Source organism: Bos mutus, chromosome 21 (assembly GCF_027580195.1).
Source record: "Bos mutus isolate GX-2022 chromosome 21, NWIPB_WYAK_1.1, whole genome shotgun sequence".
Lineage (NCBI taxonomy): Eukaryota > Metazoa > Chordata > Mammalia > Artiodactyla > Bovidae > Bos > Bos mutus.
Window position 1 is genome coordinate 41,082,662 of NC_091637.1, and position 26,538 is coordinate 41,109,199.

General features: G+C 40.2%; 1 protein-coding gene across 1 annotated transcript; it reads right to left on the reverse strand.

Moving 5' to 3' along the window:
- GPR33 (G protein-coupled receptor 33) lies at positions 1–5,376 on the reverse strand. Its single transcript, XM_005890108.2, has 3 exons — positions 5,246–5,376; positions 4,408–4,462; positions 1–1,191 (listed from the first exon to the last, which is right to left on the reverse strand). The coding sequence occupies exons 2-3, from the start codon at positions 4,420–4,422 to the stop codon at positions 154–156; spliced, it is 1,053 nt and encodes a 350-aa protein (XP_005890170.2). The 5' UTR covers positions 4,423–4,462; positions 5,246–5,376; the 3' UTR covers positions 1–153.
- Positions 5,377–26,538: the final 21,162 nt, after the last annotated feature.

Here is a 26,538-nt window from a genome sequence, read left to right on the forward strand (position 1 = left end):
CACATTTTATAGCCCTTATAATATTCATAAATCTAACTATAGTACAGTCCAGCTGTCTCTCTAGTATAGACACTATATTATATACAAAAGCTGAGTATCTTTACTGATGATGTCTTTGACTAAGAGTCCCCTGTTTGCTCTGGGATCCAGAATTTACATGTCGGCTTCTGAATTTAGGTTTTCTGTCCTTTCTGCCGAGGAATCCTCACTGAATGTTGACTCAAAAAGAACAAGGACAGACTTCTTGAAAACTTTTCTGAAGTTTTCCCCAATAAAGAGGTAGAGTGTGGGAGAAAACACAGTATTGAAGGTAGTAGTTATCACTGTGAGTAAGACAGTCAGCTGGAAAAACAGAGATCTGTTTTCAGTGAGAAGTAAGCCTTGGTATACATGATAGGGCATCCAACACACAAAGAAGGAGACAATGGCTGTCATCATGACTTTGAAGGGCTTGCCGGATTTCAACAGTCCCCTTGCTTTCATCTTTCTGGCTACTCTTTCATAACAAAAGGTGATGATGAGGAAAGGCAGAAGGAAGCCTAGCAAGAAGCGGCTGCTGAAACAGGCTACATGAATCCATTTCCTTAATGTTTGCATCTTTTTGCTCTCCCAGTCAGTAGACACACCATAGTTGTTTTGGCAGGTCACTGTTCCTTTATGGTCATCATGTGTCTCCCTGAAAACCACATAGGGCATGCTGAGGGCAGCAGCAAAGATCCAGACTCCCAAGATGATGCTGGAAGCCCAGCGTGGGGTTCGATGCAGTTGTGACCACACCGGGTGAAAAGTGAGAAGGTAACGATCAACACTGATGGCCGAGAGGAAGAACACAGAGGCGAACATTGCTGCATACAAAATGCTGTTGAAGATCTTGCACGTGGCCCTTCCAAAGCTCCAGTGATTGTCTTGAAGGTGGGAGATGGCCAAAAATGGCAAAAATAATATTGAAATAAAATAGGAGAGAATGAGATGAAAATATAAGAGAGTATTGACAGTCTCTTTCATTTTGAATTTTAGCACCCATAGATAGAGACCATTGGTGATAGTGCCAATTAAAAATGACATAAACAAAAGAACTACAACAATCACTTTTGAGGCAGAATTTGGAATGTGAATTCTGTTTCTTATTAAAGTAGAGTCATTGAGCAGGAAGTCAGTAGAGTTGGTCAGGTCCATAATTGGAATGAGAAACTGGAAATGACAACAAAAAAGAAGCAAAGGAAATGATTAAACATGGAAATTAAAATAGTAATTTTTCCATATTAATATTCAAAATGGCAATGTTTTTAAAATGGCAAACAATATTTCTGCAAGAATACAAATCAGATATTTTTCTTTATTTTTGTATGAGGAATTAGGATCAGATGTGAGAGTTGGACTGTGAAGAAGGCTGAGCGCCAAAGAATTGATGCTTTTGAACTGTGGTGTTGGAGAAGACTTGAGAGTCCCTTGGACTGCAAGGAGATCCAACCAGTCCATTCTGAAGGAGATCAGCCCTGGGATTTCTTTGGAAGGACTGATGCTAAAGCTGAAACTCTAGTACTTTGGCCACCTCATGCGAGGAGTTCACTCATTGGAAAAGACTCTGATGCTGGGAGGGATTGGGGGCACGAGGAGAAGGGGACGACAGAGGATGAGATGGCTGGATGGCATTACTGACTCGATGGACGTGAGTCTCAGTGAACTTCGGGAGTTGGTGATGGACAGGGAGGCCTGGCGTGCTGCGATTCATGGCGTCGCAAAGAGTCGGACACGACTGAGCGACTGATCTGATCTGAATTTGAGCACCAAATATAGAAACACTGTAGATGCAATGAATTAATGTGAAGTAGAAATAACACTTGGAATATTTTTACTCTGTTAAGTGATTTAGGTAGCTAAAAGTATTCTAATTAGGTATTAGCCAGAAGTCTGACCCTTCTTGATGGGCACAGGTTCTTGAATATGGCAATGTAGAAGTTTTACTTGACTAGGACTTGGTTAGGGTAATATTACTAATGAAACTGAATAACAAACATAACAATGGCTGTAAATTGGTAATCATGTTGGAGCTATAGTTAGACTTCTCCCATGAGCTAATTATATGTAACAAATGTTATTAGCTATTAATAGTATTTAACACTCAGTTCATATGGGAGTTCTGTGGTATACTGTGAGATCATGAAGTGCCTTCCCAAATCAATGAAAGAGGAGGGTGTATTGTAGAACCTCATAGCTGCTCTTTCTTACTTGGAGAGGAGAGAGAAGTCAAGGAACTTATATTTATCCAATAACTTGTTGTATGCAAGTAGTTTTATATAAAAATAATTTCTTTTTTCCATATAAAGGCAAATATTTAAACAGAGGAGAAAATGAAGGAGGGGTTTAATTTCTTATTCATCAACATCTCCCACCATACATCCACTGTGGCAGATGGGGAACACCATCAGTGTTTGGTTATTTCTTTGAAAATTGGTAATTTGTGTAAAGTGTTTTTTTAATTAAAAAATTTTATTGCAGTATAGTTGATTTACAATGTTGTGTTAGTTTCAAGAGTAGAGCAAAGTGAATCAGTTATACATATACACATATCTACTCTTTTTTAATATATTCTTTTCCCACATAGGCCATCACAGAGTATTGAGGAGAGTTACCTGTGCTCTACAGCTTGTTCTTATTATTATCTATTTTTTATATAGTAGTGTGTGTATGTCAGTCCCAGTCTTCCAATTTATGCCTCTTCCCTTTTATCTCCTGATAACCATATATTTGTTTTCTACATGTGTGACTCTACTTTTGTTTTATAAATAAATTCATTTGTACCCCCATTTTTTTTAGACTCCACATTTAAGAAATATCATGTGATATTTGTCTTTCTATGTCTGACTTTCTTCACTCAGTATGACAATCTCTAGGTCTATGCACATGTGTAGTATTTTAATAGTGTTCCATGAAACAAAGTCTTTGATGATTCACAATATCCTATTTCTTGAATAAATGCCCCTGTAATATTGAAAATATAGACCTGAGAATATTTTGGAAAATAGCTATTATAATAGAATCATATCAGCTAATTGGTTTTTGATAAACTGGGTAAAGCAGTGGAAATTACTAATTTTTTTTTTCACTAAACAAAAACATTCTAAGAATACAGAAAGAGAAGAAATACCATAATTACTGTTAAAATCACGACTGCCTTAAGTTAATTCTGCCTGCGAAGGTAGTTGCAAGATTTTCCCTGCCAAGTAGCAAAATGATCCTGTTCAGGAAGATACCTTGGTAGTCTGCTTTGGGAATAAAAAGTGAAGTCTTGGGACATGGCATGGATGAGCAATGGTGAGTGAAAGAGTTGCAGCCCGAGGAAGAGGCTGGTTAAAGGTCCTGGGACCATGTGAAGAGGGAGGAGGAATAAGGATGTTCTCCAGAGAGGGGCCACATGAAAACACAGCAGGTGAGGGGAGGCTTCCAGAGGAGGAAGGGCCAATGAGATATTCTGAGAGGCAGAGACGACACAAGGGATTTAAAATGGGGACTGTCGTAATATTTAATTTTAATCCACTTGCTATGCTTTGGCATGGTGTAATGTCTCCCTTATCCTCATTAATCACAGCTTTCTTGTGTTGGTGGTTGCTCTGGGGAGTGGAAAGAAAAGAGCTTGTGTTTCCTGTTTGGGAAGGAGTAGGACAAAGAGAAGAGACCGGTGGTGGGAGAGGAGTTGTTAATGAGATGATGAGTGTGATGGAGACTAGATAGACAGTGGGGCATGAGTAGACAAGGAGAAACAAAATCCTATGGAGGGTTTCTGATAGTGTGTGTGTAGACCTATGTGTATCTATTTGTGTGTGCTGTGTGTGTGTGTACCTGTGTGTCTGTGTGCCTGTGGTCTGTCTTTATATCTGTGGTGCCTTTGTGTGTATGTATGTTCATATATGCTGTGTGTGTCTCTAATGGTATGTGTTTGAATTCATGGGATGTGTGTGGAGCTCTGTGTGTGTGTGTGTGTGTGTATCTGTAATCTGAGCACGGGTGGCATATTTTTGTGGTCTCTGTGGTATCAGCAGTCCGTGTGTGTGTTTATTTGTGTAGTGTGTATGTGTTTAATGTTTGTCTGGTTGTGTGTGTGATAGCTCTGTATGTGCATATGAGAAGCTGAATTATAGAGAAGGTTTTATTAAAAGTTGTGTGGCTGGGCTCCATCTAGAAGGGTGCCTGAAAGTAATGTAGGACTTGAGGAAAATCAACCTTGGTAGTGATTCTGAGGGCTTCCCTGGTGGCTCAGAGATTAAAGCATATAAAGTTTCCTAGGAAGCCTGATTTATTGCACATGACCAGGAGATTTCTTCATCCTTAAACATCTTTTGAAATGGTTTTAAAGTAGTTACTTATAAATTGGGCCTTCCCAGGTGGTGCTAGTGGTAAAGAACTCACCTGTGAATGCAGCATATGCAAAAGATGCAGGTTCGATCCCTGGGTCAGGAAAATCCTGTGGAAGAAGAAATGGCAACTCACTCTACCATTTTCCAAGGACAGAGGATCCTGGTGGGCTACCGTCCATGGGACTGCAAAGAGCAGGATGTGACTGAGCACAGCACGGCATGGCATTTATAAACTAATGGGGCAGAACTGGGGCTCTGGCATCCCACAGAACTGGGCTTCAATCCTGTCTCTACCACTTACCAGTTCTGTGGTTTTGGACTCTTAATTCTGAGCCTGTTTCATCTTCTAAACCCCAGTGACTTCTTATGAGGACTAAGTGAGATAATATATTTGAATCACTTACCTCCCTTTGTTTGTTGAACTTTTTTTTGGCCTCACTGCATGGCATGTGGAGTCTTTTTTCCCTCACCAGGGATCAAACCCACGCCCTCTGCAGTGGAAGCATGAATTCTTAACCACTGGACCTCCAGGGAAGTCCCCTCAACTTGTTATATTAAGAGTAGCAAGAGCCTCATTTTGTCCTTTTAATGTCATATTTCTCTCTTTCCCAAAGCCCAACTACTAAATTCTAAAGTACCACTAGGGCTTTCTGAAAAAATCTAAATGTTCATCTACTGGGGCAAGGGCTGTCAGAGTTATTATGAAGCCTTGCTATAATGATACCTTTGGCATAAGTGACTTTTAGGCAGACCCCACCTTAGCTTGGGATTATAAAGCTACTGTGGAGGAGGGGACTACAAAAATCTGTGGAAGCTTGATCTGGAGTGAGCCTAGAGGGTCTATTCAGATGATAGCTCTAGGATAAACCTTCTGTCTCAGGGAACCTTACCTTGAAGCTGTATCTTCACACCAGATGGTCTTGGGAGGGTCAAAGGGACTCTATATCAGCAGTTTCCTCTCCAGCTGCTACTGCTGCTAAGTCGCTTGAAGTTAGTGACACTTTGCCTGCCTTTCACCTGCTTTTCTTCTTGCCTATACTACTTCCCAGCCATGAAACTACTATTTAAATATTCAGCAAGACTTCCTCTTGCTGGTTTCCCTTCCTTTTTCTGTGGAATGTATACTCTAAAGGTGTAGGCAGACAGTTGAGTATTTCTTCAAATAATTTCTCCATTTTAAGGAAAGATTTAAAAAATTCCATAAACAATGTTATGCTATTCAGGTTACTCTATTTCAGTTCAGTTCAGTTCAGTCGCTCAGTCATGTCCGACTCCTTGCGACCCCGTGGACTGCAGCACATCGGGCCTCCCTATCCATGACCAACTCCTGGAGTTTACCCAAACTCATGTCCATTGAGTCAGTGACACCATTCAACCATCTCATCCTGTCGTCCCCTTCTCCTCCTACCTTCAATCTTTCCCAGCATGACGGTCTTTTCAAAGGAGTCAGTTCTTCACATGAGGTGGCCAAAGTATTAGAGTTTCGGCTTCAACATCAATCCTTCCAATGTACACTCAGGACTGATCTCCTTTCGCATGGACTGGTTGGATCTCCCTGCAGTCCAAGGGACTCTCAAGAGTCTTCTCCAACACCACAGTTCAAAAACATTATTCTGTTTAACTATTGTTATTCCATTAACAAAGCTTGTTTCTGGTGTTAAAACACTGATTAAAAATCACCTCAAAAGAAAATTACCATCTCATATTTGGTCATCCCACCAGACATCTATTCTGCCTTGATTCTAGCTTGTTAATTAGCATATGGATACATGGTGTTGGGTACATAGGGAGGTGATAACTATTAAGCATGGAAAAGTTAGAATCTGAAAATGGTAGAATCTCCTGCTGGAGAGACAGTGGTCAGAAAGGAAAACTCAAATATTGAGTTTCACAGTAAAATGGAATGTATGAAAACAGGCCAAAAATTAATATTGTTTAGTGTGAGAAGATGAAGACTGACAGGCAGAAAGATCTGCATTTGTACAGTTGTTGAGAATGGCTAGAAAGAACACAGAATCGGTTACCATATCCAAGAAGACAATTGCATTATAAGAAACTCCTACAATGTGTGTAATGCATTTATGACTGACGGAGCCCTGCATTTTCTATTTTCCTCTCTCTAATCCACCTCTGACATTTTCAGGATCGGCCTCTGTACTGACCCCACTGTGCTGATTTCTCTCCTGCTTGCTCTCCTCTTCATCTCTGCACTGCCAGTGGAGAAAACGCACATCAAAACTGCTGTGTGGCTTCAGCAGTGACGCTCAGGAATCCAGGATTTGTGTTAGAATTGTAAGCTTTCCTTGCTACTGTAGCCTTATGAAAAACAGACTTACATTTTAGTTCTTAATTTCATTCGAAGGTATGATCTTCAACCTAAGAACTGATCTTCTTTGCTTCAAGATAAGTTTTCAAACTTGCTAATCTTGAGAAATGCTGGACTGGAGCAGCACAAGCTGGAATAGGATTGCCAGGAGAAATATCAATAACCTCAGATATGCAGATGACACCACCCTTATGGCAGAAAGCGAAGAAGAACTAAAGAGCCTCTTGATGAAAGTGAAAGAGGAGAGTGAAAAAGTGGGCTTAAAACTCAACATTCAGAAAATTAAGATCATGGCATCCGGTCCCATCACTTCACGGCAAATAGACGGGAATCAGTGGAAACAGTGGCAGACTTTATTTGGGGGGAGGTTCCAAAATCACTGCAGATGGTGACTGCAGCCATGAGATTAAAAGATGCTTGCTCCGTGGGAGAAAAGTTATGACCAACCTAGACAGCATACTAAAAACAGAGACATTACTTTGCCAACAAAGGTCCGTCTAGTCAAAGCTATGGTTTTTCCAGTAGTCATATGTGGATGTGAGAGTTGGACTATGAAGAATTGATGTTTTTGAACTGTGGTGTTGGAGAAGACTCTTGAGAGACCCTTGGACTGCGAGGAGGTCCAACTAGTCCATCCTAAAGGAAATCAGTCCTGAGTATTCATTGAAAGGACTGATGCTAAAGCTGAAACTCCAATACTTTGGCCACCTGATGCGAAAAAACGACTCCTTGAAAAAGACTGTGATGCTGGGAAAGATTGAAGGTGGGAGGAGAGGGGACGACAGAGGATGAGATGGTTGGATGGCATCACCGACTCGATGGACATAAGTTTAAGTAAACACCGGGAGTTGGCAATGGACAAGGCAGCCTGGTGTGCTGCAGTCCATGGGGTCCAAAGAGTTGGACACGAATGAGCAACTGAACTGAACTGAACTGCCTTTTAAAAGGAATTTCTTGCTAGGTTTTCAAACCCTGTGAGCTAATTCACAGATTTGGAACAACCTGAGATATTATTTGATCCATACCTACTAATTTTGAAGATTAGCAAAATGAGATTCAGGGAAGCTGAGTGATTCACAATAGGTTTCCACCAAAAAAAGAACCAAGGGCTCTTTCCACTGCCCTGTACTATTTCATTAGTACAAAAAGGAATTTGGACCAGGTTCTTCCTCCTCCCCCCTCCACTCTACATTTCCAAACTCAACTTTTAGTAAAATTCATAAATAATAAATATATTTGGGACTAGTGTTTAATTCCTTACCCCCAGCCCCTGCCAAAATTTTCACAAGGGCTAGTACCACTATGGCACCCCACTCCAGTACTCTTGCCTGGAAAATCCCCTGGACGGAGAAGCCTGGTAGGCTGCAGTTCATGAGGTTGCTAAGAGTCGGACACGACTGAGTGACTTCACTTTCACTTTTCACTTTTCACTTTCATGCATTGGAGGAGGAAATGGCAACCCACTCCAGTGTTCTTGCCTGGAGAATCCCAGGGACGGCGGGGCCTGGTGGGCTGCCGTCTATGGGGTCACACAGAGTCGGACACCACTGAAGCGACTTAGCAGCAGCAGCAGTACCACTATTACATAGCCTAAAATTTCATCCTTCCATTACTCCCCTGTGAAATACTCTCATTAGTGAGAGTATTTATCTAATAGGTAATTACATCAATGATATTATCTCTGTTGAGAAAGATGCAAACTTTTTGAGGAAGGAGCTTCTCTTCTGTGGCTTTGATGATATGACTTCATTTCACTTTTCATATTTCAAAATAATTCTGGTGGTTTTAAGGGGAATTCATGGAAATGGAAACTTTTATATTGTTTTGATGTGATCACAGTATGAAATAGAAATGCAGAAACAGATGGTGAAATGCTTGAAAGTCTATAAACTCATAAATGTATATAATTTTAGAGCTGAAGGAGACCAAGCAGTTAATTTCATCTAATTCCTGGTACTATAGGTGAAGAAACTAAGATCCATCAAGATATTTGGGAGCTTGTCCTAGATTCCATTATTAGTTAATAAAAGATTTGGGGCAGAAATAATGTACACTGAAAATACTGATGCACTACTTATAGGCACTATATTGATTGCACAAAACAATATAGGAGAGAACACAAAGCCATAGTTACAAATTCTCTTTTACTTACCATATATACAAAACCTTCCTGAATCTCAAGTTTCCTCATTTGTACATGTAAAAAAAAGAAAGAAAACCTCTCCTGAAGTATTCTTTTGAGAATTAATAGTAGTTATTAAATATTATTAAGAGTTATTAATAACAATTCGTTGATACTATATATAATGGGTTAGCACAGTGCCTGGCACATGGTATGCTAAATGCATGATCATTCATATATAAGCTGTATCAGAGAACAACAGCAAACCCAGTAGGCTGGAACGAATCCAGGCAGTGCAATTCAAGAAATATTTATTGAATATCTAATGCATGCCAGAGAATGTTCAAGACTAGGGAAAATAAATAATTTTAAAATATTGCCTTTAGTGTTTATAGTTATTAAAAAGATGACATGTGAACAAAACACCTAAGCAATGTTAAGGAAAGCAAGTTCTAGGCCGTAGAAACAGGGTGTTTAAAGGCCTAATGAAAGAGAGCAATGTTTCATTTGTCTGGCTGGGTTCTGCACTTTTCAAGATCACTTCTCATCATCTTCCACATGCCAGCATAGTGGGAACAACAAGACATCTATTAACCTAATGGTTTTCATTCTGACTAAAGTTAGAATCACTTGGAGATCTTTAAAAAATGCAAAATATTCTTGAGATTTAATTGATTTATTTAATATTTATCAAGCAATGTTTTTGTCACTGGGGTTATAGAATAAATAAGAGTTTTGTTCTAATGGAGCTTACATTCTAGTTGGGAGAGATGTACAATAAACCAACAATCCAATGTCAGCTAGCACCTACAGTATTATGCAGAGTGTTATTAATTAAGACGTAGCAATGTGATGAGTAACTAAGTGACTAGCCAAATGGGACTGCTGGGAAAAGTCTTTCAGGAGGTGATATTTAATGACTTTGGATGACTTAAAGGAGCCAACTGTGCAGGGATTAAGAGAAGAGCATTACCCTGGACCTAACTCACTTCTTGCTGCATGTCTGTTTCCTCTTTATTGACCCCTTTCTACTTTCTGTCTGCTCTTGCTCTCAGAATTAGGTCTCCCCATTTATTAGAATCTTTGGTTCATGACCTTTCAACTTCATGTCATGATTTATGGCTTGTGTTCTCCTCCTTGGCTGGGTCCTTGTTCTGATAGCATTCCTGGAAAGAGAAATTCAGCCTTATTCAGGAAACTATCTCCTGGGTTCATCTGTTCCTAGTCTTATTGGATAAGATCCACCATATCAGGCTCCAGCTGCTCTCCATGTCTGGATAGCATTCCGGGAACTGTAAGTAGGATGTATCTGCAGGAGAGACAGAATGTGAGGCTGGGAACTTGGTCTGCATCTTGTTTATGGAAAGTCTTGGATTCAGATTCAGTCTTGGAGGAAAAAGATTTGGGTTTTGGAGCATAGGTGGGGAGATGGGCTTTTGACAGGATGATAGAATGGAGGCCTTGATAGACTTGCTTCTCTGCAAACTCAGACTCAGTGTAATCTGCTGAAAGTGAGCAAAGGAAGGGTGATGGAAAACAATGAAAATTTAGAATGTCTGATGGAAGTGATGAGACACATTTAAATTATTGAGCTATGATTAGGGTTTATTTGAGATTAGAATCACTTATTTGTAGATTCCCCCTGGGAATGGGGAAAAATACCTCATTGTGAAAATTTTAAATTATGAGCCATCTACTCTGTTACATTTGCTTTCAGCCTGGATGTAGAAGAAGCAGATTGTCAAAATATTTTTGGCAGATGGTTTCCATGCTAATATTACCAGAGTGGAGGGCCAACAGAGTTGAGACTGCTGATAATATAGTAGAAGTGATATTTCTAGGAGTTTAGGGAGAATAGCAAAACCATTGTGAGTTTGACAGAGAGAGAGAAAGGGCGAGGTTGAGGGACTGCGGGTCTGGTGCAGGTATAGTAGTGTTTGTTTAAATATAGACTATGGTTGAAGTAGGATACTAGAATTTGTAATGTTCATGGTGCGGAAGTTCTATTTTTTACAAAAACTTTTGATTGGGATATAGTTGATTTACAATGTTTTGTTTGATGGTAAGATCTCTGCTGCTGCTGCTGCTAAGTCACTTCAGTCGTGTCCAACTCTGTGTGACCCCATAGATGCTAGCCCACCAGGCTCCCCCGGCCCTGGGATTCTCCAGGCAAGAACACTGGAATGGGTTGCCATTTCCTTCTCCAATGCATGAAAGTGAAAAGTGAAAGTGAAGTCACTCAGTCGTGTCTGACTTAGTGACCCCATGGACTGCAGCCTACCAGGCTCCTCCGTCCATGGGATTTTCCAGGCAAGAGTACTGGAGTGGGTTGCCATTGCCTTCTCTGGGTAAGATCTCTAGAGTGCAGTAAAGGAACTCAGGTAGTAAAGTAATCATTGGAATCCACATCTAGAAACTTCAAACTAAAGTATCAATAGTCCTTATCCTAAAAGCAGTGGGAATCACTGAAAGGTTTTAGATAAGAAGTGATATGATTCTGGTGATAGTTTAAAAAGATAGTCTGGCTTTTAAGGTGGAGAATGGATTGGTTAAAAATTAGTGTGGCAGTGGGAAAACTAATGATCTCAGTTTATGTTCCATAGACAAGTAGACCTATAGACAAGAATTCTAAAGTAGGTAGTTTTTTTCTGAAATGACCCCAGGAAACTCTGGCAAGGGATGAGGAAGAGAGCTAGGGAAGGGCAGGAGCAAATGAAGGGTGAAACATTAAACAAGGTACTGTGCTGTGCTCAGTCACTCAGTCGTGTCCGACTCTTGGCAGCCCTATGGAATGTAGATACGATTGTGAGTAATTAATGCTTAATCCCACTGAGGAACTCTGGAAAACTCTGGTGTAGAACATATACCACTGGGTTACTTCAGCCAAGGGACAAGGAGCTTGGGTTTTTATATACCAATTCCTGTCAGTTTTTGGTTGATGGATGCTCCCAGAAGGTATTATTTCTTTTTCACAATATGATAGAATGGGATCAGAGAAAGTTTTGGGGTTAAAAGAAAGTGGATCCTGGCAGAGGAAATTTGGCCAGCAAGAACTGACAGAGTAATAACAAGGAGTTATGGGTGGGCATCAGAGAGGTTCTGCTACATCTGTTCAAGACTATTCTGTTAATTCAGGCAAGAGACAAAGGCAACTTGGACCAAGTAGTGGCGACGAAGATGGGGGTAAGTGAAAGGATTTAGGAGGTACAGATACATGTATGTGCATATGAGTTTCATGCTTTTCATTTTGTTAACCATGTTTGTAGATTATATGTTTCTGATCCTCTTTTAAGGTAAACTGTAAGCTTGAGATATCCCAAAAAGATAGCAATGAAGTCTAATATTCTTCTGATTTAGTATCCTAAAATTACTGAAACGTAAAAGCAGTGCTGTCCAGTAGAAATATTATGCAAGTCACATTAAAATTTTCCAGAAGTCAATTTAAAAAGTAAAAAGCAGTAGGTAGAATTCATTTTAATGATGTTATTTCATTTAACTCTCTATATACAAATATTATAATTTCAACATGTAATCAATACAAAATTATTGAAGTATTTGCATCCTTTTTTGAGGGTCTTTAAATTTTGATGTGTTCAGTTCAGTCACTCAGTCATGTCTGACTCTTTGCGACCGCATGGACTGCAGCATGCCAGGGTTCTTTGTCCATCACCAACTCCCAGAGCTTACTCAACACATGTCCATGGCATATTTCTTTCCTTTTCTCCCTTGCCTTTTGCTTTTCTTCTTTTCTCAGCTATTTGTAAGGCCTCCTCAGACCATTTTGTCTTTTTGAGTTTCTTTTTCTTGAGAATGATCTTGATCCCTGCCTCCTGTACATTGTCACAAACTTCCATCCATAGTTCTTCAGGCACTCTGTCTATCAGATCTAATCCCTTGAATCTATTTCTCACTTCCACTTATAATCATATGGATTTTGATTTAGGTCATACCTGAATGGTCTAATGGTTTTCCCTACTTTCTTCAATTTAAGTCTGAATTTGGCAATAAGGTGTTCATGATCTGAGCCACAGTCAGCTCCCGGTCTTGTTTTTGCTGATTGTATAGAGCTTCTCCATCTTTGGCTGCAAAGAATATAATCAATCTGATTTCGATGTTGACCCTCCGGTGATGTCCATGTGTAGAGTCTTCTCTTGTGTTGCTGGAAGAGGGTGTTTGCTATGACCAGTGCGTTCTCTTGGCAAAACTCTGTTAACTTTTGCCCTGCTTCATTTTGTACTCCAAGGCCAAATTTGCCTGTTACTCCAGGTGTTTATTGACTTCCTGCTTTTGCATTCCAGTCCCCTATAATGGAAAGGACATCTTTTTTGGGTGTTAGTTCTAGAAGGTCTTGTAGGTCTTCTTAGAACCATTCACCTTCAGCTTCTTCAAACGTTACTGGATGGGGGATAGACTTGGATTACTGAGATATTGGACAGTTTGCCTGTTTAGAAACAAACAGAGATCATTCTATTGTTTTTGAGATTGCATCCAAGTACTGCATTTTGGACTCTTTTATTAACTACGAGGGCTACTCCGTTTTTTCTTAGGGATTCTTGCCCAAAGTAATAGATATAATGGTCATCTGAGTTAAATTCCACATAGAAAAAGGAGTACGTCAAGGCTGTATACTGTCACCCTGCTTATTTAACTTCTATGCAGAGTACATCATGAGAAACGCTGGGCTGGAAGAAGCACAAGCTGGAATCAAGATTGCCGGGAGAAATATCAATAACCTCAGATATGCAGATGACACCACCCTTATGGCAGAAAGTGAAGAGGAACTCAAAAGCCTCTTGATGAAAGTGAGAGTGAAAAAGTTGACTTAAAGCTCAACATTCAGAAAACAAAGATCATGGCATCCGGTCCCACCACTTCATGGGAAATAGATGGGGAAACAGTGGAAACAGTGTCAGACTTTATTTTTTGGGGCTCCAAAATCACTGCAGATGGTGACTGTAGCCATGAAATTAAAAGACGCTTACTCCTTGGAAGAAAAGCTATGACCAACCTAGATAGCATATTGCAAAGTAGAGACATTACTTTGCCAACAAAGGTTCGTCTAGTCAAGGCTATGGTTTTTCCAGTGGTCATGTATGGATGTGAGAGTTGGACTGTGAAGAAGGCTGAGGGCCGAAGAATTGATGCTTTTGAACTGTGGTGTTGGAGAAGACTCTTGAGAGTCCCTTGGACTGCAAGGAGATCCAACCAGTCCATTCTGAAGGAGATCAGCCCTGGGATTTCTTTGGAAGGAATGATGCTAAAGCTGAAACTCCAGTCCTGAATACTGAAACTAAAATTTACTGTGTAATATTAACATGGTTTTGGACTTTCTTTCATATATATTATTTTAAGACTTCCAAGTTAAGTGTGAGATATAATTTTTAAAGTTGGTAAAGATTTCTACTAAGGAGAACTAGATGGCTAGAATGACAATTTCCTTAACTTTTTTGACCTTAAAATAGCTGGTAAGGGTGATTTCCTGAAGATAAATATTTCTTACTGTTTGCTAGTTAGACAGGAAATTCTCTTTAAGGTTTTGATATAAAAATCAGTAGTTTTACAGCTCATTTTACTTTCATTTATTTTAGGCAATATCCTAGGTCCCTCTCTTCTTTATTTCGCAACCACAATTATCAGAACATAATATAAGATTGGAATTCACAGTTCCTTGTCTTATGAAACATGCTCCTTTTCTTTCTGTCTTCACGATGGAAATGAGAAATTTCTATTGCTCAGTACGTGAAATAACGTAGGACAATATAAGTTGGTCCTTGACTAAGATTATAATCTGATAATATCAAAGGTCCTGGATACCTAGAGGAATGAAATTAAATATTTTAATATACTTATAAAACTGCATCCTTTAAGGTATACTTATGAAAGCCATCGTCAAATGTGGCTTATTTATGTTTTTTCCCCAAAGTTGTGGATACAAACAGAATAAAAACTAAGGCAAGTTGGGCCTACTGTGGCTTAATCAGTGTAAGTAAGGAGTTATCATGACTGTAGCCAATTTGGAGGTGAAGAGTTTTCTCATGGCTACTTGAAACTTGGGCTTCCCTGGTGGCTCAGATGGTAAAAAATCTGCCTGCAATGCAGGAGACCTGGGTTTGTTCTCATTTCACTATTCTTGCCTGGAGAATTCCATGGTCAAAGGAGATTGGCACAGAGTCAGACATGACTGAGCAACTAACACACACACCCCAGAACCTTGTTTTTATGAGGCCTTAAGGGAGTCTAGGGTAGGTCTCTTTACTTATAAATAAGGATTCCTCTGAGGAGCCTGCAGCACTGCTTAAAGGGTGACCAAAAAATAACCTAACAAAAGCGTAAAAAAAGCTTTGACTTCAGATGTACCTGAATTCAAATCTTTTAGTATTTTTTTAATAAGACATGGCCTCAGTCCTATCACTTAGAGTCTAAGTTTCAGATGTCCCCTATTTATCTTCAGTTCAGTTCAGTTCAGTTGCTCAGTCGTGTCCGACTCTTTGAGACCCCATGAATTGCAGCACACCAGGCCTCCCTGTCCATCACCAACTCCGGGAGTTCACTCAAACTCATGGGGTCACTAAGAGTCGGATACAACTGAGCAACTTCACTTTCACTTTTCACTTTCATGCGTTGGAGGAGGAAATGGCAACCCACTCCAGTGTTCTTGCCTGGAGAATCCCAGGGACAGGGGAGCCTGGTGGGCTGCCGTCTATGGGGTCGCACAGAGTCGGACACGACTGAAGTGACTTAGCAGCAGCAGCAGTAGCAGCATGTCCATCGAGTCAGTGATGCCATCCAGCCATCTCATCCTCTGTCGTCCCCTTCTCCTCCTGCCCCCAATCCCTCCCAGCATCAGAGTCTTTTCCAATGAGTCAACTCTTCACATGAGGTGGCCAAAGTATTGGAGTTTCAGCTTTAGCATCAGTCCTTCCAAAGAACACCCAGGACTGATTTCCTTTAGAATGAATTGGTTGGATCTCCTTGCTGTCCAAAGGACTCTCATGAAAGAGCTTTTAAAAAAGTTTAACTAACTAGTTTTTGTTTTTGACTGTGGTATATAAATCTAAATATGTACAGCTGCTGCTGCTGCTAAGTCACTTCAGTCATGTCAGACTCTGTGCAATCCCATAGACAGCAGCCCACCAGGCTCCGCCATCCCTGGGATTCTCCAGTCAAGAACACTGGAGTGGGTTGCCATTTCCTTCTCCAATGCATGAAAGTGAAAAGTGAAAGTGAAGTCGCTCAGTCGTGTCCGACTCCTAGTGACCCCATGGACTGCAGCCTACCAGGCTCCTCTGTACATGGGATTTACATTTCTATAAAAATGGGACCCACTATGCATCCTGTTTGGTAACTGTTTCCATTTAATAATGTGTTATACATGTCTTTCATCTCAATAAACTATTAATGAATATACATCTACATCATCATTTTTTTTTAACATCATCATTTTGATAGCTATCATTTGATAATCCCTTGCATCATTTGATAGTCCCTTGCAGGCTATTTTGAGGATTTTAGTATGAGATAAAAATATGTGACCGTAACTGAATGACACCACCCTTATGGCAGAAAGTGAAGAAGAACTAAAGAGCCTCTTGGTGAAAGTGAAATACGAGAGTGAAAAAATTGGCTTAAAACTCAGCATTCAGAAAACTAAGATCATGGCATCTGGTCCCATCACTTCATTGCAAATAGATGGGGAAACAATGGAAACAGTGACAGACTTTATTTTGGGGGGGCTCCAAAATCAATGCAGATGATGACTGTAGCCATGAAATTAAAAGACACTTGCTCCTTGGAATAAAAGCTATGACCAACGTAGACAGCATACTAAAAAGCAAAGACATTACTTTGCCAACAAAGGTCCATCTAATCAAAGCTATGGTTTTTCCAGTAGTCATGTATGGATGTGAGAGTTGGACTATAAAGAAAGCTGAGCGCTGAAGAATTGATGCTTTTGAACTGTGGTGTTGGAGAAGACTCTTGAGATTCCCTTGGACTGCAAGGAGATCCAACTAGTCCATCCTAAAGGAAATCAGTCCTGAATATTCATTGGAAGGACTGATGCTGAAGCTGAAACCCCAGTACTTTGGTCATCTGATGTGAAGAACCAACTCATTGGAAAAGACCCAGATGCTGGGAAAGATTGAAGGAGGGAGGAGAAGGGGACAACAGAGGATGGCATCACTGATGTGATGGGTATGAGTTTGAGTAGGCTCTGGGAATTGGTGATGGATGGGGAAGCCTGGAATGCTGCAGTCCATGGAGTCACAAAGAATTGGACACAACTGAGTGACTGAACTGAACTGAAGTTGCATATAGCAATTTAAAAATAACTGAAATATAAATAGGACTGAATTTAGGTTTCTCACAATTAGCCTGCAGGCAGACCTTTTCCCACCTATCTTTGCTAGCCAGCCACCATCGTGCAGGCTGCAAGACCTCCACACATAATTGCCTCATACATCAGGACCAGGAACCCTGCATCTCAGACATCACTGAAGGCATCAGAACAAAGGTGGCACAAGAACCCACATAGAAATTGTAGGTCATGATGGCTTTCTGCGATGGAACATCATGGAATATTGGGGCGCTATAGAAAAACAAACAAAAAAAAGCCTATTTTACTGATTCAGGACCTGAAAGGCCAGCAGACTCCTAGAGGAAAGAAACAATTAAAGGATAGCTTCTCAGAGCAGAAAGTTCATTTTCATCTCTGTGAATTTCTTCATTTCTAGCACCCTAGGAATGTTTGTTCTCTTCTTTACAGAAAATTCACCTAATGGCCTCCCACTTCAGTGAGATTATCAGAACATGAAAAACACTTCAGATTCCTATCTGAAAATATGTGTTCCTCCTACTACATTCTAGGTTTAAAATGCTCTCTTAACATTCCAAAAATTATTTTTGTAAATGATGTTGGCTGCAGTTCAAAACACTGTTGTATGGAGCATTCACTAGGCTAGTTCACAGTCCCTCTCTGAATACCAGTTTACAGACACACTCTCAGATGGTTTGGGATAGAGAGAGATCCTAGGTCTTCTCCTAAGTCACTTGGAGCAGAGTCCACAGGAGGAACTCTGAGGTGTGTTGTTTGCCATCCCTCCTTCAGACTAAACCTCTTGAAAAGGATCCTCTGAGCTGAGGATGCTGGTGAAGATAGAGCCTGCTGGGAGGAGGGCTGCATATTTGGCATCTTATAGTGCTATCCCAGTGGGTTCTCCAACTAACCCGACAGAGGTTTCAGTTCCTCATCAGAGGAGGCTGTAAATATTGAAAGAGAGTATAGGTCATATGGCCAACTATATTTCTACGTGTCAAGTACTGTGCTGGCACTATAGATAGAAGAGTAAACAAGACAAGAGTGGTTCGGCTATTGGGGAGCTTCTGAATTAGTGTGGGGAAAACAGGACATATGAGGCAAATAGAGTAAACTGTGTTTAATGATGTAAAGAGAAAATTGACTGAGACCTGGTGTTAGGGAGATTTCCTTGAGGGAGTAACATTTGAGCTGAGACTTGAAGTTAGGTGGATAATGAGAGTGAAGGACTAACTTTTCCAGCAAAAGAGACACCTTGTGAAAAGGCCTCAGGTTTGACTGAGAAGTTCAATAAGGTCTCCCTGGTGAGCTCAGTCGGTAAAGAATCTGGCTGCAATGAGGGAGATCTGGGTTTCATCCCTGTGTTGGGAAGATCCCTAGGAGGAGGGCGTGGCAACACATTCCAGTACACTTGCATGGAGAATCCCCATGGATAGAGGAGCCTGTGGGCTGCAGTCCATGGGGTTGCAAAGAGTGAAACACGACTGAGTGACTAAGCATGAGACAGAGGGCAGAGACCTGGGGAGAGGGATGAGGCAGGAGATGTTCATAGGGCCAGATCATGGAGGCCTTTACAGGCCATGTTAATTGCACTGCATTTTATTTGAAGGGTAATGGGAAGGGGAAAATGCCACACGAATTAATTTGCTGGGGCTGCCTTAACTAAACACCACAGACTGGTGTCTTAAACAACAGGAAGTAATGGTCTCACAGTTCTACAGGCCAGAAGTCCGAGATTAAGATGCTGGTAGGGTTGGTTTCCTCTAAGGCCTCTTTCTTTAGCTTACAGGTGGCTCCATTGTTGTCACCTCTTCAAAGGGTCTTTTCTTTTAGGGTATGCCCCTAGGGTCTAATTATTAGAGAAATGCAATTCAAAACAACAATGAGATATCACCTACACCAGTCAGAATGGCTATCATCAAAAAAATCCACAAATAATAAATGCTGGAGAGGGTGTGGATTTTTTTGATGATAGCCATTCTGACTGGTATGAGGCGATATCTCATTGTAGTTTTGAATTGCATTTCTCTAATAATTAGTGATGTTGAATATATTTTCAAGTGCCTATTGGCCATCTGTATGTCTTCTTTAAAGAGATGTCTATTTAGGTCTTCTGCTCATTTTCTGAAGGGGTTTGTTTGCCAGCATCTCTTTTTAAACTTTTTATTTTGTTTTGAGGTATAGTTGATGAACAAACAATATTGTGATGGGTGAGCAGTGAAGGGATTCAGCCGTGCATATACATGTATCCATTCTCCTCCAAACTCTCCTCCCATCCAGGCTGCCACGTAACATTGAGAAGAGTTCCATGTGCTATATTGTAGGTCCTCATTGACTATCTGTTTTAAATGAAGCAGTATGTACATGTCCGTCCCCAGCTCCCTAAGTATCACTTCCCCTCATCCTTCTCCATCACCCCTCCCTGCCCTGGCAACCATAAGCTCCTTCTTGAAGCCTGTGAATCTGTTTCTGTTTTGGAAGTAAATTCATTTATATAATTTCTTTTTAGATTCCACATATAAGGGGTGTCATATATTATTTCTCTTTCTCTGACTTATTTCACTCAGTATGACACTCTCTACATCCATCCCATGTTGCTCCAAATGGCATTATTTCATTCTTTTTAATGAATTTAGTAATATTCCATTGTACATATGTACCACATCTTATTTATCCATTCCTGTGCTTATAGACATTTCGGTTGCTTCCATGTCTTGGCTATTGTAAATAGTGCTGCAATGAACGTTGGGGTGCATGTATCTTTTTGGATCATGTTTTCCTCTAGATATATGCCCAGGGGTGGGATTGCAGGGTCATATAGTAGCTCTACCGCACAATTGCACTCATCTCACATGCTAGTAAAGTAATGCTCAAAATTCTCCAAGCCAGGCTTCAGCAATATGTGAACCGTGAACTTCCTGATGTTCAAGCTGGTTTTAGAAAAGGCAGAGGAACCAGAGATCAAATTGCCAACGTCCACTGGATCATGGAAAAAGCAAGAGAGTTCCAGAAAAGCATCTATTTCTGCTTTATTGACTATGCCGAAGCCTTTGACTGTGTGGATCACAATAAACCGTGGAAAATTCTGAAAGAGATGGGAATACCAGACCACCTGATCTGCCTCTTGAGAAATTTGTATGTAGGTCAGGAAGCAACAGTTAGAACTGGACATGGAACAACAGACTGGTTCCAAATAGGAAAAGGAGTTCGTCAAGGCTGTATATTGTCACCCTGTTTATTTAACTTCTATGCAGAGTACATCATGAGAAACGTTGGCCTGGAAGAAACACAAGCTGGTATCAAGATTGCCAGGAGAAATATCAATAACCTCAGATATGCAGATGACACCACCCTTATGGCAGAAAGTGAAGAGGAACTCAAAAGCCTCTTGATGAAAGTGAAAGTGGAGAGTGAAAAAGTTGGCTTAAAGCTCAATATTCAGAAAATGAAGATCTGGTCCCATCACTTCATGGGAAATAGATGGGGAAACAGTGGAAACAGTGTCAGACTTTATTTTTCTGGGCTCCAAAATCACTACAGATGGTGACTGCAGCCATGAAATTAAAAGACGCTTACTCCCTGGAAGGAAAGTTATGACCAACCTAGATAGCTTATTCAAAAGCAGAGACATTACTTTGCCAACAAAGGTTTGTCTAGTCAAGGCTATGGTTTTTCCAGTGGTCAGGTATGGATGTGAGAATTGGACTGTGAAGAAGGCTGAGCGCCGAAGAATTGATGCTTTTGAGCTGTGGTGTTGGAGAAGAGTCTTGAGAGTCCCTTGGACTGCAAGGAGATCCAACCAGTCCATTCTGAAGGAGATCAGCCCTGGGATTTCTTTGGAAGGACTGATGCTAAAGCTGTAACTCCAGTACTTTGGCCACCTCATGCGAAGAGGTGACTCATTGGAAGAGACCCTGATGCTGGGAAGGATTGGGGGCAAGAGGAGAAGGGGAAGACAGAGGATGAGATGGCTGGATGGCATCACTGACTCAATGGACGTGAGTCTCAGTGAACTCCAGGAGTTGATGATGGACAGGGAGGCCTAGCATGCTGTGATTCATGGGGTTGCAAAGAGTCGGACGTGACTGAGCAACTGATCTGATCTGATCTGATCTGATTTTTAGTTTTATAGGGAACTTTCATATTATTCTCCATAGTGGCTGTACCAATTTACATTCCCACCAACAGTGTAGGAGGGTCCCATCTCTCCACACCCTCTCCAGCATTTATTATTTGTGGATTTGTTTTGATGATAGCCATTCTGACTGGTGTGAGGTGATGTCTCATTGTAGTTTTGAATTTCATTTCTCTAATAATTAGTGATGTTGAATATCTTTTCAAGTGCCTATTGGCCATCTGTATGTCTTCTTTAAAGAGATATCTATTTAGGTCTTCTGCTCATTTTCCGAGGGGATTGTTTGCCAGCATCTCTTTGTATATCCAAGTTTTCTTTGTTTATAAGGACACCAACCAGATTAGATTAGAGCCCCCATAACGGTCTTGTTTTAACTTAATTGCCTCTTTTTTTTAGCATTTAGGAATTTTTTTTAAATCAAGGTATAATCAACATATAGCATTAAATTAGTTTCAGGTATACAGCATAATGATGCAATATTTGTATATATTGCAAAATGATCACCATGAAAAGTCTAGTTAACATCCTTTAATTACTCTTTAAAGGGCCTATCACAAAGTCATCACATTTAAGGTACTAGGAGTTAGGATTTCACCATATGAATTTGGGGGGACATATTCAGCTCATAATACTATTTATGTGCCTGTTGTGTGGACAATGTATTAGAAGGAGGCAATAGTGTAGACTGTATTGGAAAAATGATAGTGACCTGGGACTTCCTTGATGGTCCAATGGTTGAGTCTGCCTTGCAATTCAGGGGATGTAGGTTTAATACCTGGTCGGGGAACTATGATCCCATATGCTGCACACAAACTAAGCCTGCAGGCCACAACTACTGAGCCTGTGCTCTAGAGCCCACAAGCCACAACTAGAGAGTTCATGCACCACAATGAAGAACCCCAAATGACACAACTGAGATCCCATGTGCCACAACTGAGTCCCAACACAGCCAAATTCTTTGATTAATTTAAAAAATGATAGTGGGGATGATAGCCAAGATGTGTATTGTGAAGATAGAGAAAATGCAATGGGTTTGAGAAGCACTTCTAAGGAGGATTCATGGAATCTGAGGGTGAGGGAGAAGGAGGAGTCAAAGATGACTCCTAAATTTCTGGTTCTGCATCTGGCTGGATGGTGATGCAGTTTGTTTAGAAAAACAAGAATGGAAAAAGAGAACAGTGATTTGTGGGGAAGATGATGGGCTCATTTCTGCTCATGTTGAATGTGGGTATCTGTTGGACATCCAGGGGAGATGACGAGCAAAGTGTTTGCTGGAGAGGAAATCAACCTCCATCACAGAGCAGATTGCCATCTAGATCATCCACTATAAGAGACAAGGTTGCTGCTGAAATCGCACGAGTCAGATGGGGCTCTGATGGGAAGCTATCCAACACTCACACTGGGACTTGAACCCACTGGCTGGAACTCGAACCCACTTTTAATTGGAATTGCACACCTGATCTCAGGACTTAATGAAGCGCAGGATCTTTATGTCCCATCCCAGAAGGAATTCAGTGAGCTGCAAAGTGATAGTTAAGAAATAGATTTATTGAGAGAGATACCGACTCCATAGTCAGTGTGGACCATTTCAGAAGGTGAGAGGCCGTGGGAGATACACGTTTCATAGACAGAATGTGGTCAGCCTCAAAAGGCAGTAGCGGACCTGAAATACAGGGTGGTTAGCTTTTATCAGCTGTGTAATTTCATGGGATAACAAGTGGGCGAATTAGTCCAAGTGTTTTGGGAAAGGAGTGGGGATTTCCAGAAACTGGCCCACCCTCGCTTTTTGGCTTTTTGTGGTTGGCCTAGGAACTGTCATGGCCCCTGTGGGTGAGTCATTTAGCATATACTAATGTATTGCAATGAGCATATAATGAGGCTCAAGGTCTACTGGAAGTTGAATCTTTCACCACCTTGGGCCTAGTTGGTTCTAACCAGTTTATGTCATATTCACAACAGCTGTGTCATTCTTTAAGTGTTGCACCCTGTCCCCTTCCCTCCTGTTTCACTGTTATCTGGTCCTTGTATTTTACTTTTCATGGGAAAAAAAAAATTATTGCCCTTTTCAAAAATGTGCTCTTGGCATCTTTAGAAATTCTTTCTCAAAATTTGCTAAGCTATAAGGTTCAGTAGTTTTTTATAGTTAACATTGTGGAATATTTCTTTAACAATTTTCGATAGTTGGCTTGACTTGTGACTTAATATGCCTAAAGGAATCGCCTAATATTATTAACCTCTTCTTGAGGATAGGAATGCTCTTTTCATTTCCTTCCTGCATGCAAAGCTTAATAAAAGATGGAGTCTTGCACTAAAAGTGAAGTGTGTAAAACTCTTTAAGTAGATGGTAGAACAGAAGGCCTTCTCATGGCAGCACAAAGACCCTAGTAGTGCATTCATATGTGGCCTCTCAGTGGAAACAAGGGTGTTAATGGGAGATGGGGAGCAGAAAGGCTGTGTCAGGAGGCACAATGTGTCATGGCACCAGGGTCATGGTCAGCAGTGTCCTTGGAATGAAGGCTGAGCCCTGGGGCAGTTGGAGGGAGGCTGGAACTAGGTTGGGGGTCAGGAAAGAGTTGCTTCACTCCTGGTAGAAGAGGTTCTCATTGAGCGACCTGCCCCACATTACCTAAAGGGCCATGGAGGAGATGCCAGCTTACTAGAAGTTGGCTGTATGGAATTCAGGTGATTAACCTGCTTGGTTTGCCTAGGCCTGAGGGGGCTTCCTGAGATGACGGACTTTTAGTTTCAAAACTAGTTAGGCCCTGGAGAAACTGAGATGAGTTGGTTACTCTATAAAAGTGTTCTAATAGACCTAGGGTCTTTGGTCCTTGAGTTATCTTAGAAGATGTAACTTTAGCCTATAGCAAATAAATCTGCATGACTCACTGTAACCTTCTTAGTAAAAGAACTGCTACAACTGCTTTCTGTTTTTAATAAATTAAATAGTTTATGTTTGTAATAAGTTAGAGTTCATTAGAGTGTCTGAATGCTCCAATTTGTCTGGGACAATCCCAATTTATACTTGTTGTCCAAGATAATTAACAGGGTCTTCTGCAGTCTCAAAAGTGTTCTGATTTGGATGACAAATTATATGGTCACTCTATCTTTAATAAAATGATCATTCTTAAACGGAGTACTATTTTGTGAGTCTTGGCAAAGCAGGCCAATTTTTATATAATAATATTTGACAGCATTCTTTTAAGATGATTCACTATGTACTACTTTTAATAAATACATTTTAAAAAATTGAAATTTTTTCCATTCAGAGGTACTTGACCACAGTTTCACCTCTGAAATCAGAATTCATTACACACACACATATTCCCTGTTTATCTCACTCACATTTGACCATCTTATTACTTCACAAAAGTATCATGGAACTTTAAAATTTATTTCTATTTAAAGAAGCTTTTCATTATACTTTAAAACAAGAAATCAGAAGTTGAAAGGGGAAACATTTTACATAATAGCAAGGAGTCAATGCAAATTGTGTGGGTGTGGAGGAAGGATTATCCTATTAAGGAAACATTAAAAGAATTAAAATTATCTAGTAATGTACTTATTACTAAAATATTATCAGATAATTTGGTATGAAAACCAAATTATTTCTGGACCTATTTCTGCATAGGAAATTTACTATACAGAATGTCTAAAAATTATTCATGTAAAATAGAAATAGGTGTTATTAAAAAATAAGTATAAAGAATATTTATGTGTAGTATCTGAAGAAACTGTATCCCAAATAAACCTCTTCTAAAGTTGTGAAACATCTATTTGAATACATTTCACATTTACTCACACCACAATTGAATGTTCACCTCCTTTTCACCCATGTTTAAGATCACCCATCTGGTTTTCCATGTCAATAAATATTACTGACCACTAGAGGGAGAAACAAGAAAGGCTTTGTAAATTTTGACAATTCTGAGCGATTAGTAAAATGTACTAATTGTAGTGAAATCCGAATTCAAGAAAGGCACTCACAGATACAGTTGTTGTTGAAATCTGTTGATTCTATGGACTCTTATAGAAACAATGTAATAGAAAGATGATGTGACTTCTCTAAAGCATGATGAACAGCAAATGCCATGCGTGACCAGCTCAATTATAGTTTTGTTCAGTGTGTGTGTGTGTGTGTGTGTTCAGTCATATCCAACTCTTTGTGACCCCACGGACTGTAGCCTGCCAGTCTCCTCTGTCCATGAGATTTCCCAGACAAAAATACTGGAGTGAGTTGCCATTTCCTTCTCCTGGGGATCTTCCCGACCTAAGAATCGAACCCATGCCTCATATGTCTCCTGCACTCCAGGCAGGTTCTTTACCGCTGAGCTGCACTGGGGAAGCCCCCTTGTTCAATTTATGCCTTTGCTCAAAGACTTAGTGCAATAAATAGGTATTTAATAAGAATGAAATCATGAAAGAATTAACTGCTTCAGACTTCAAAAGTGGGAAAAGTGGCAATAAAGGAAAACTATTATCATAATCAAAACAATTCCCCAATACTTTTCAAGTGAATCTGACAATTAATACTTAAAATTATGTTTAAATATATAGAATATACTTGTTACAAAGCGACTAAAGATTCTAACCAGCTAAAGGTGTGTTTTCTTGACTACTCAATACATGGATTTATCAAGAGACAGTTTCTTGAACTCTATTACTTTGTAGGAAAATGTCTTTGAATTATTTGTTATCCAAGAAATTCCTGACTCCTTTGGCTGCAAGGAAAATATATAAAATATATTAGTTCGACAAATAAATGTTGAACAGCTATTCAGTGTAAGATATTCATGAGATTCAAGATTGAATTGGACATGAATTCTTTTCTCAAGAATTTTATAGCCTAAAAAATCCTATTCAGAAATCTGTAAAGCAAGGTACATATGGAACATGCCATTAGAGAAGCAGAGTCGGCACTTTGAGAAGGAGAAGTTACTTCTAGTTTGATGTGTGTGGGAGGAGTGGACTGCATAGGGAGTGTGAAGACAGGAGGAATCAGAAAAGATGTGGCATCCGAGTACGGCCTAAACATAATCAGGATTTAGAAATATGGCAATTATAGGGAAGGCATTTAGACAGAGGGAGCAGAATGAGCAAAGGTAAAGTCCTGCTGGGCAAATGCAAAATATATAAACACACAAACATAAAGTAGAGAAAAGAATGCATGATCTAAAAAGATATAAATTAGCCTAACGTGTGAAATGTATTTGAGTTAGCCTATACTGTGATGGTTAATTTTATGTCAACTTGACTGAGCCATGGAGTGTCCAGATATGGTTAAACATG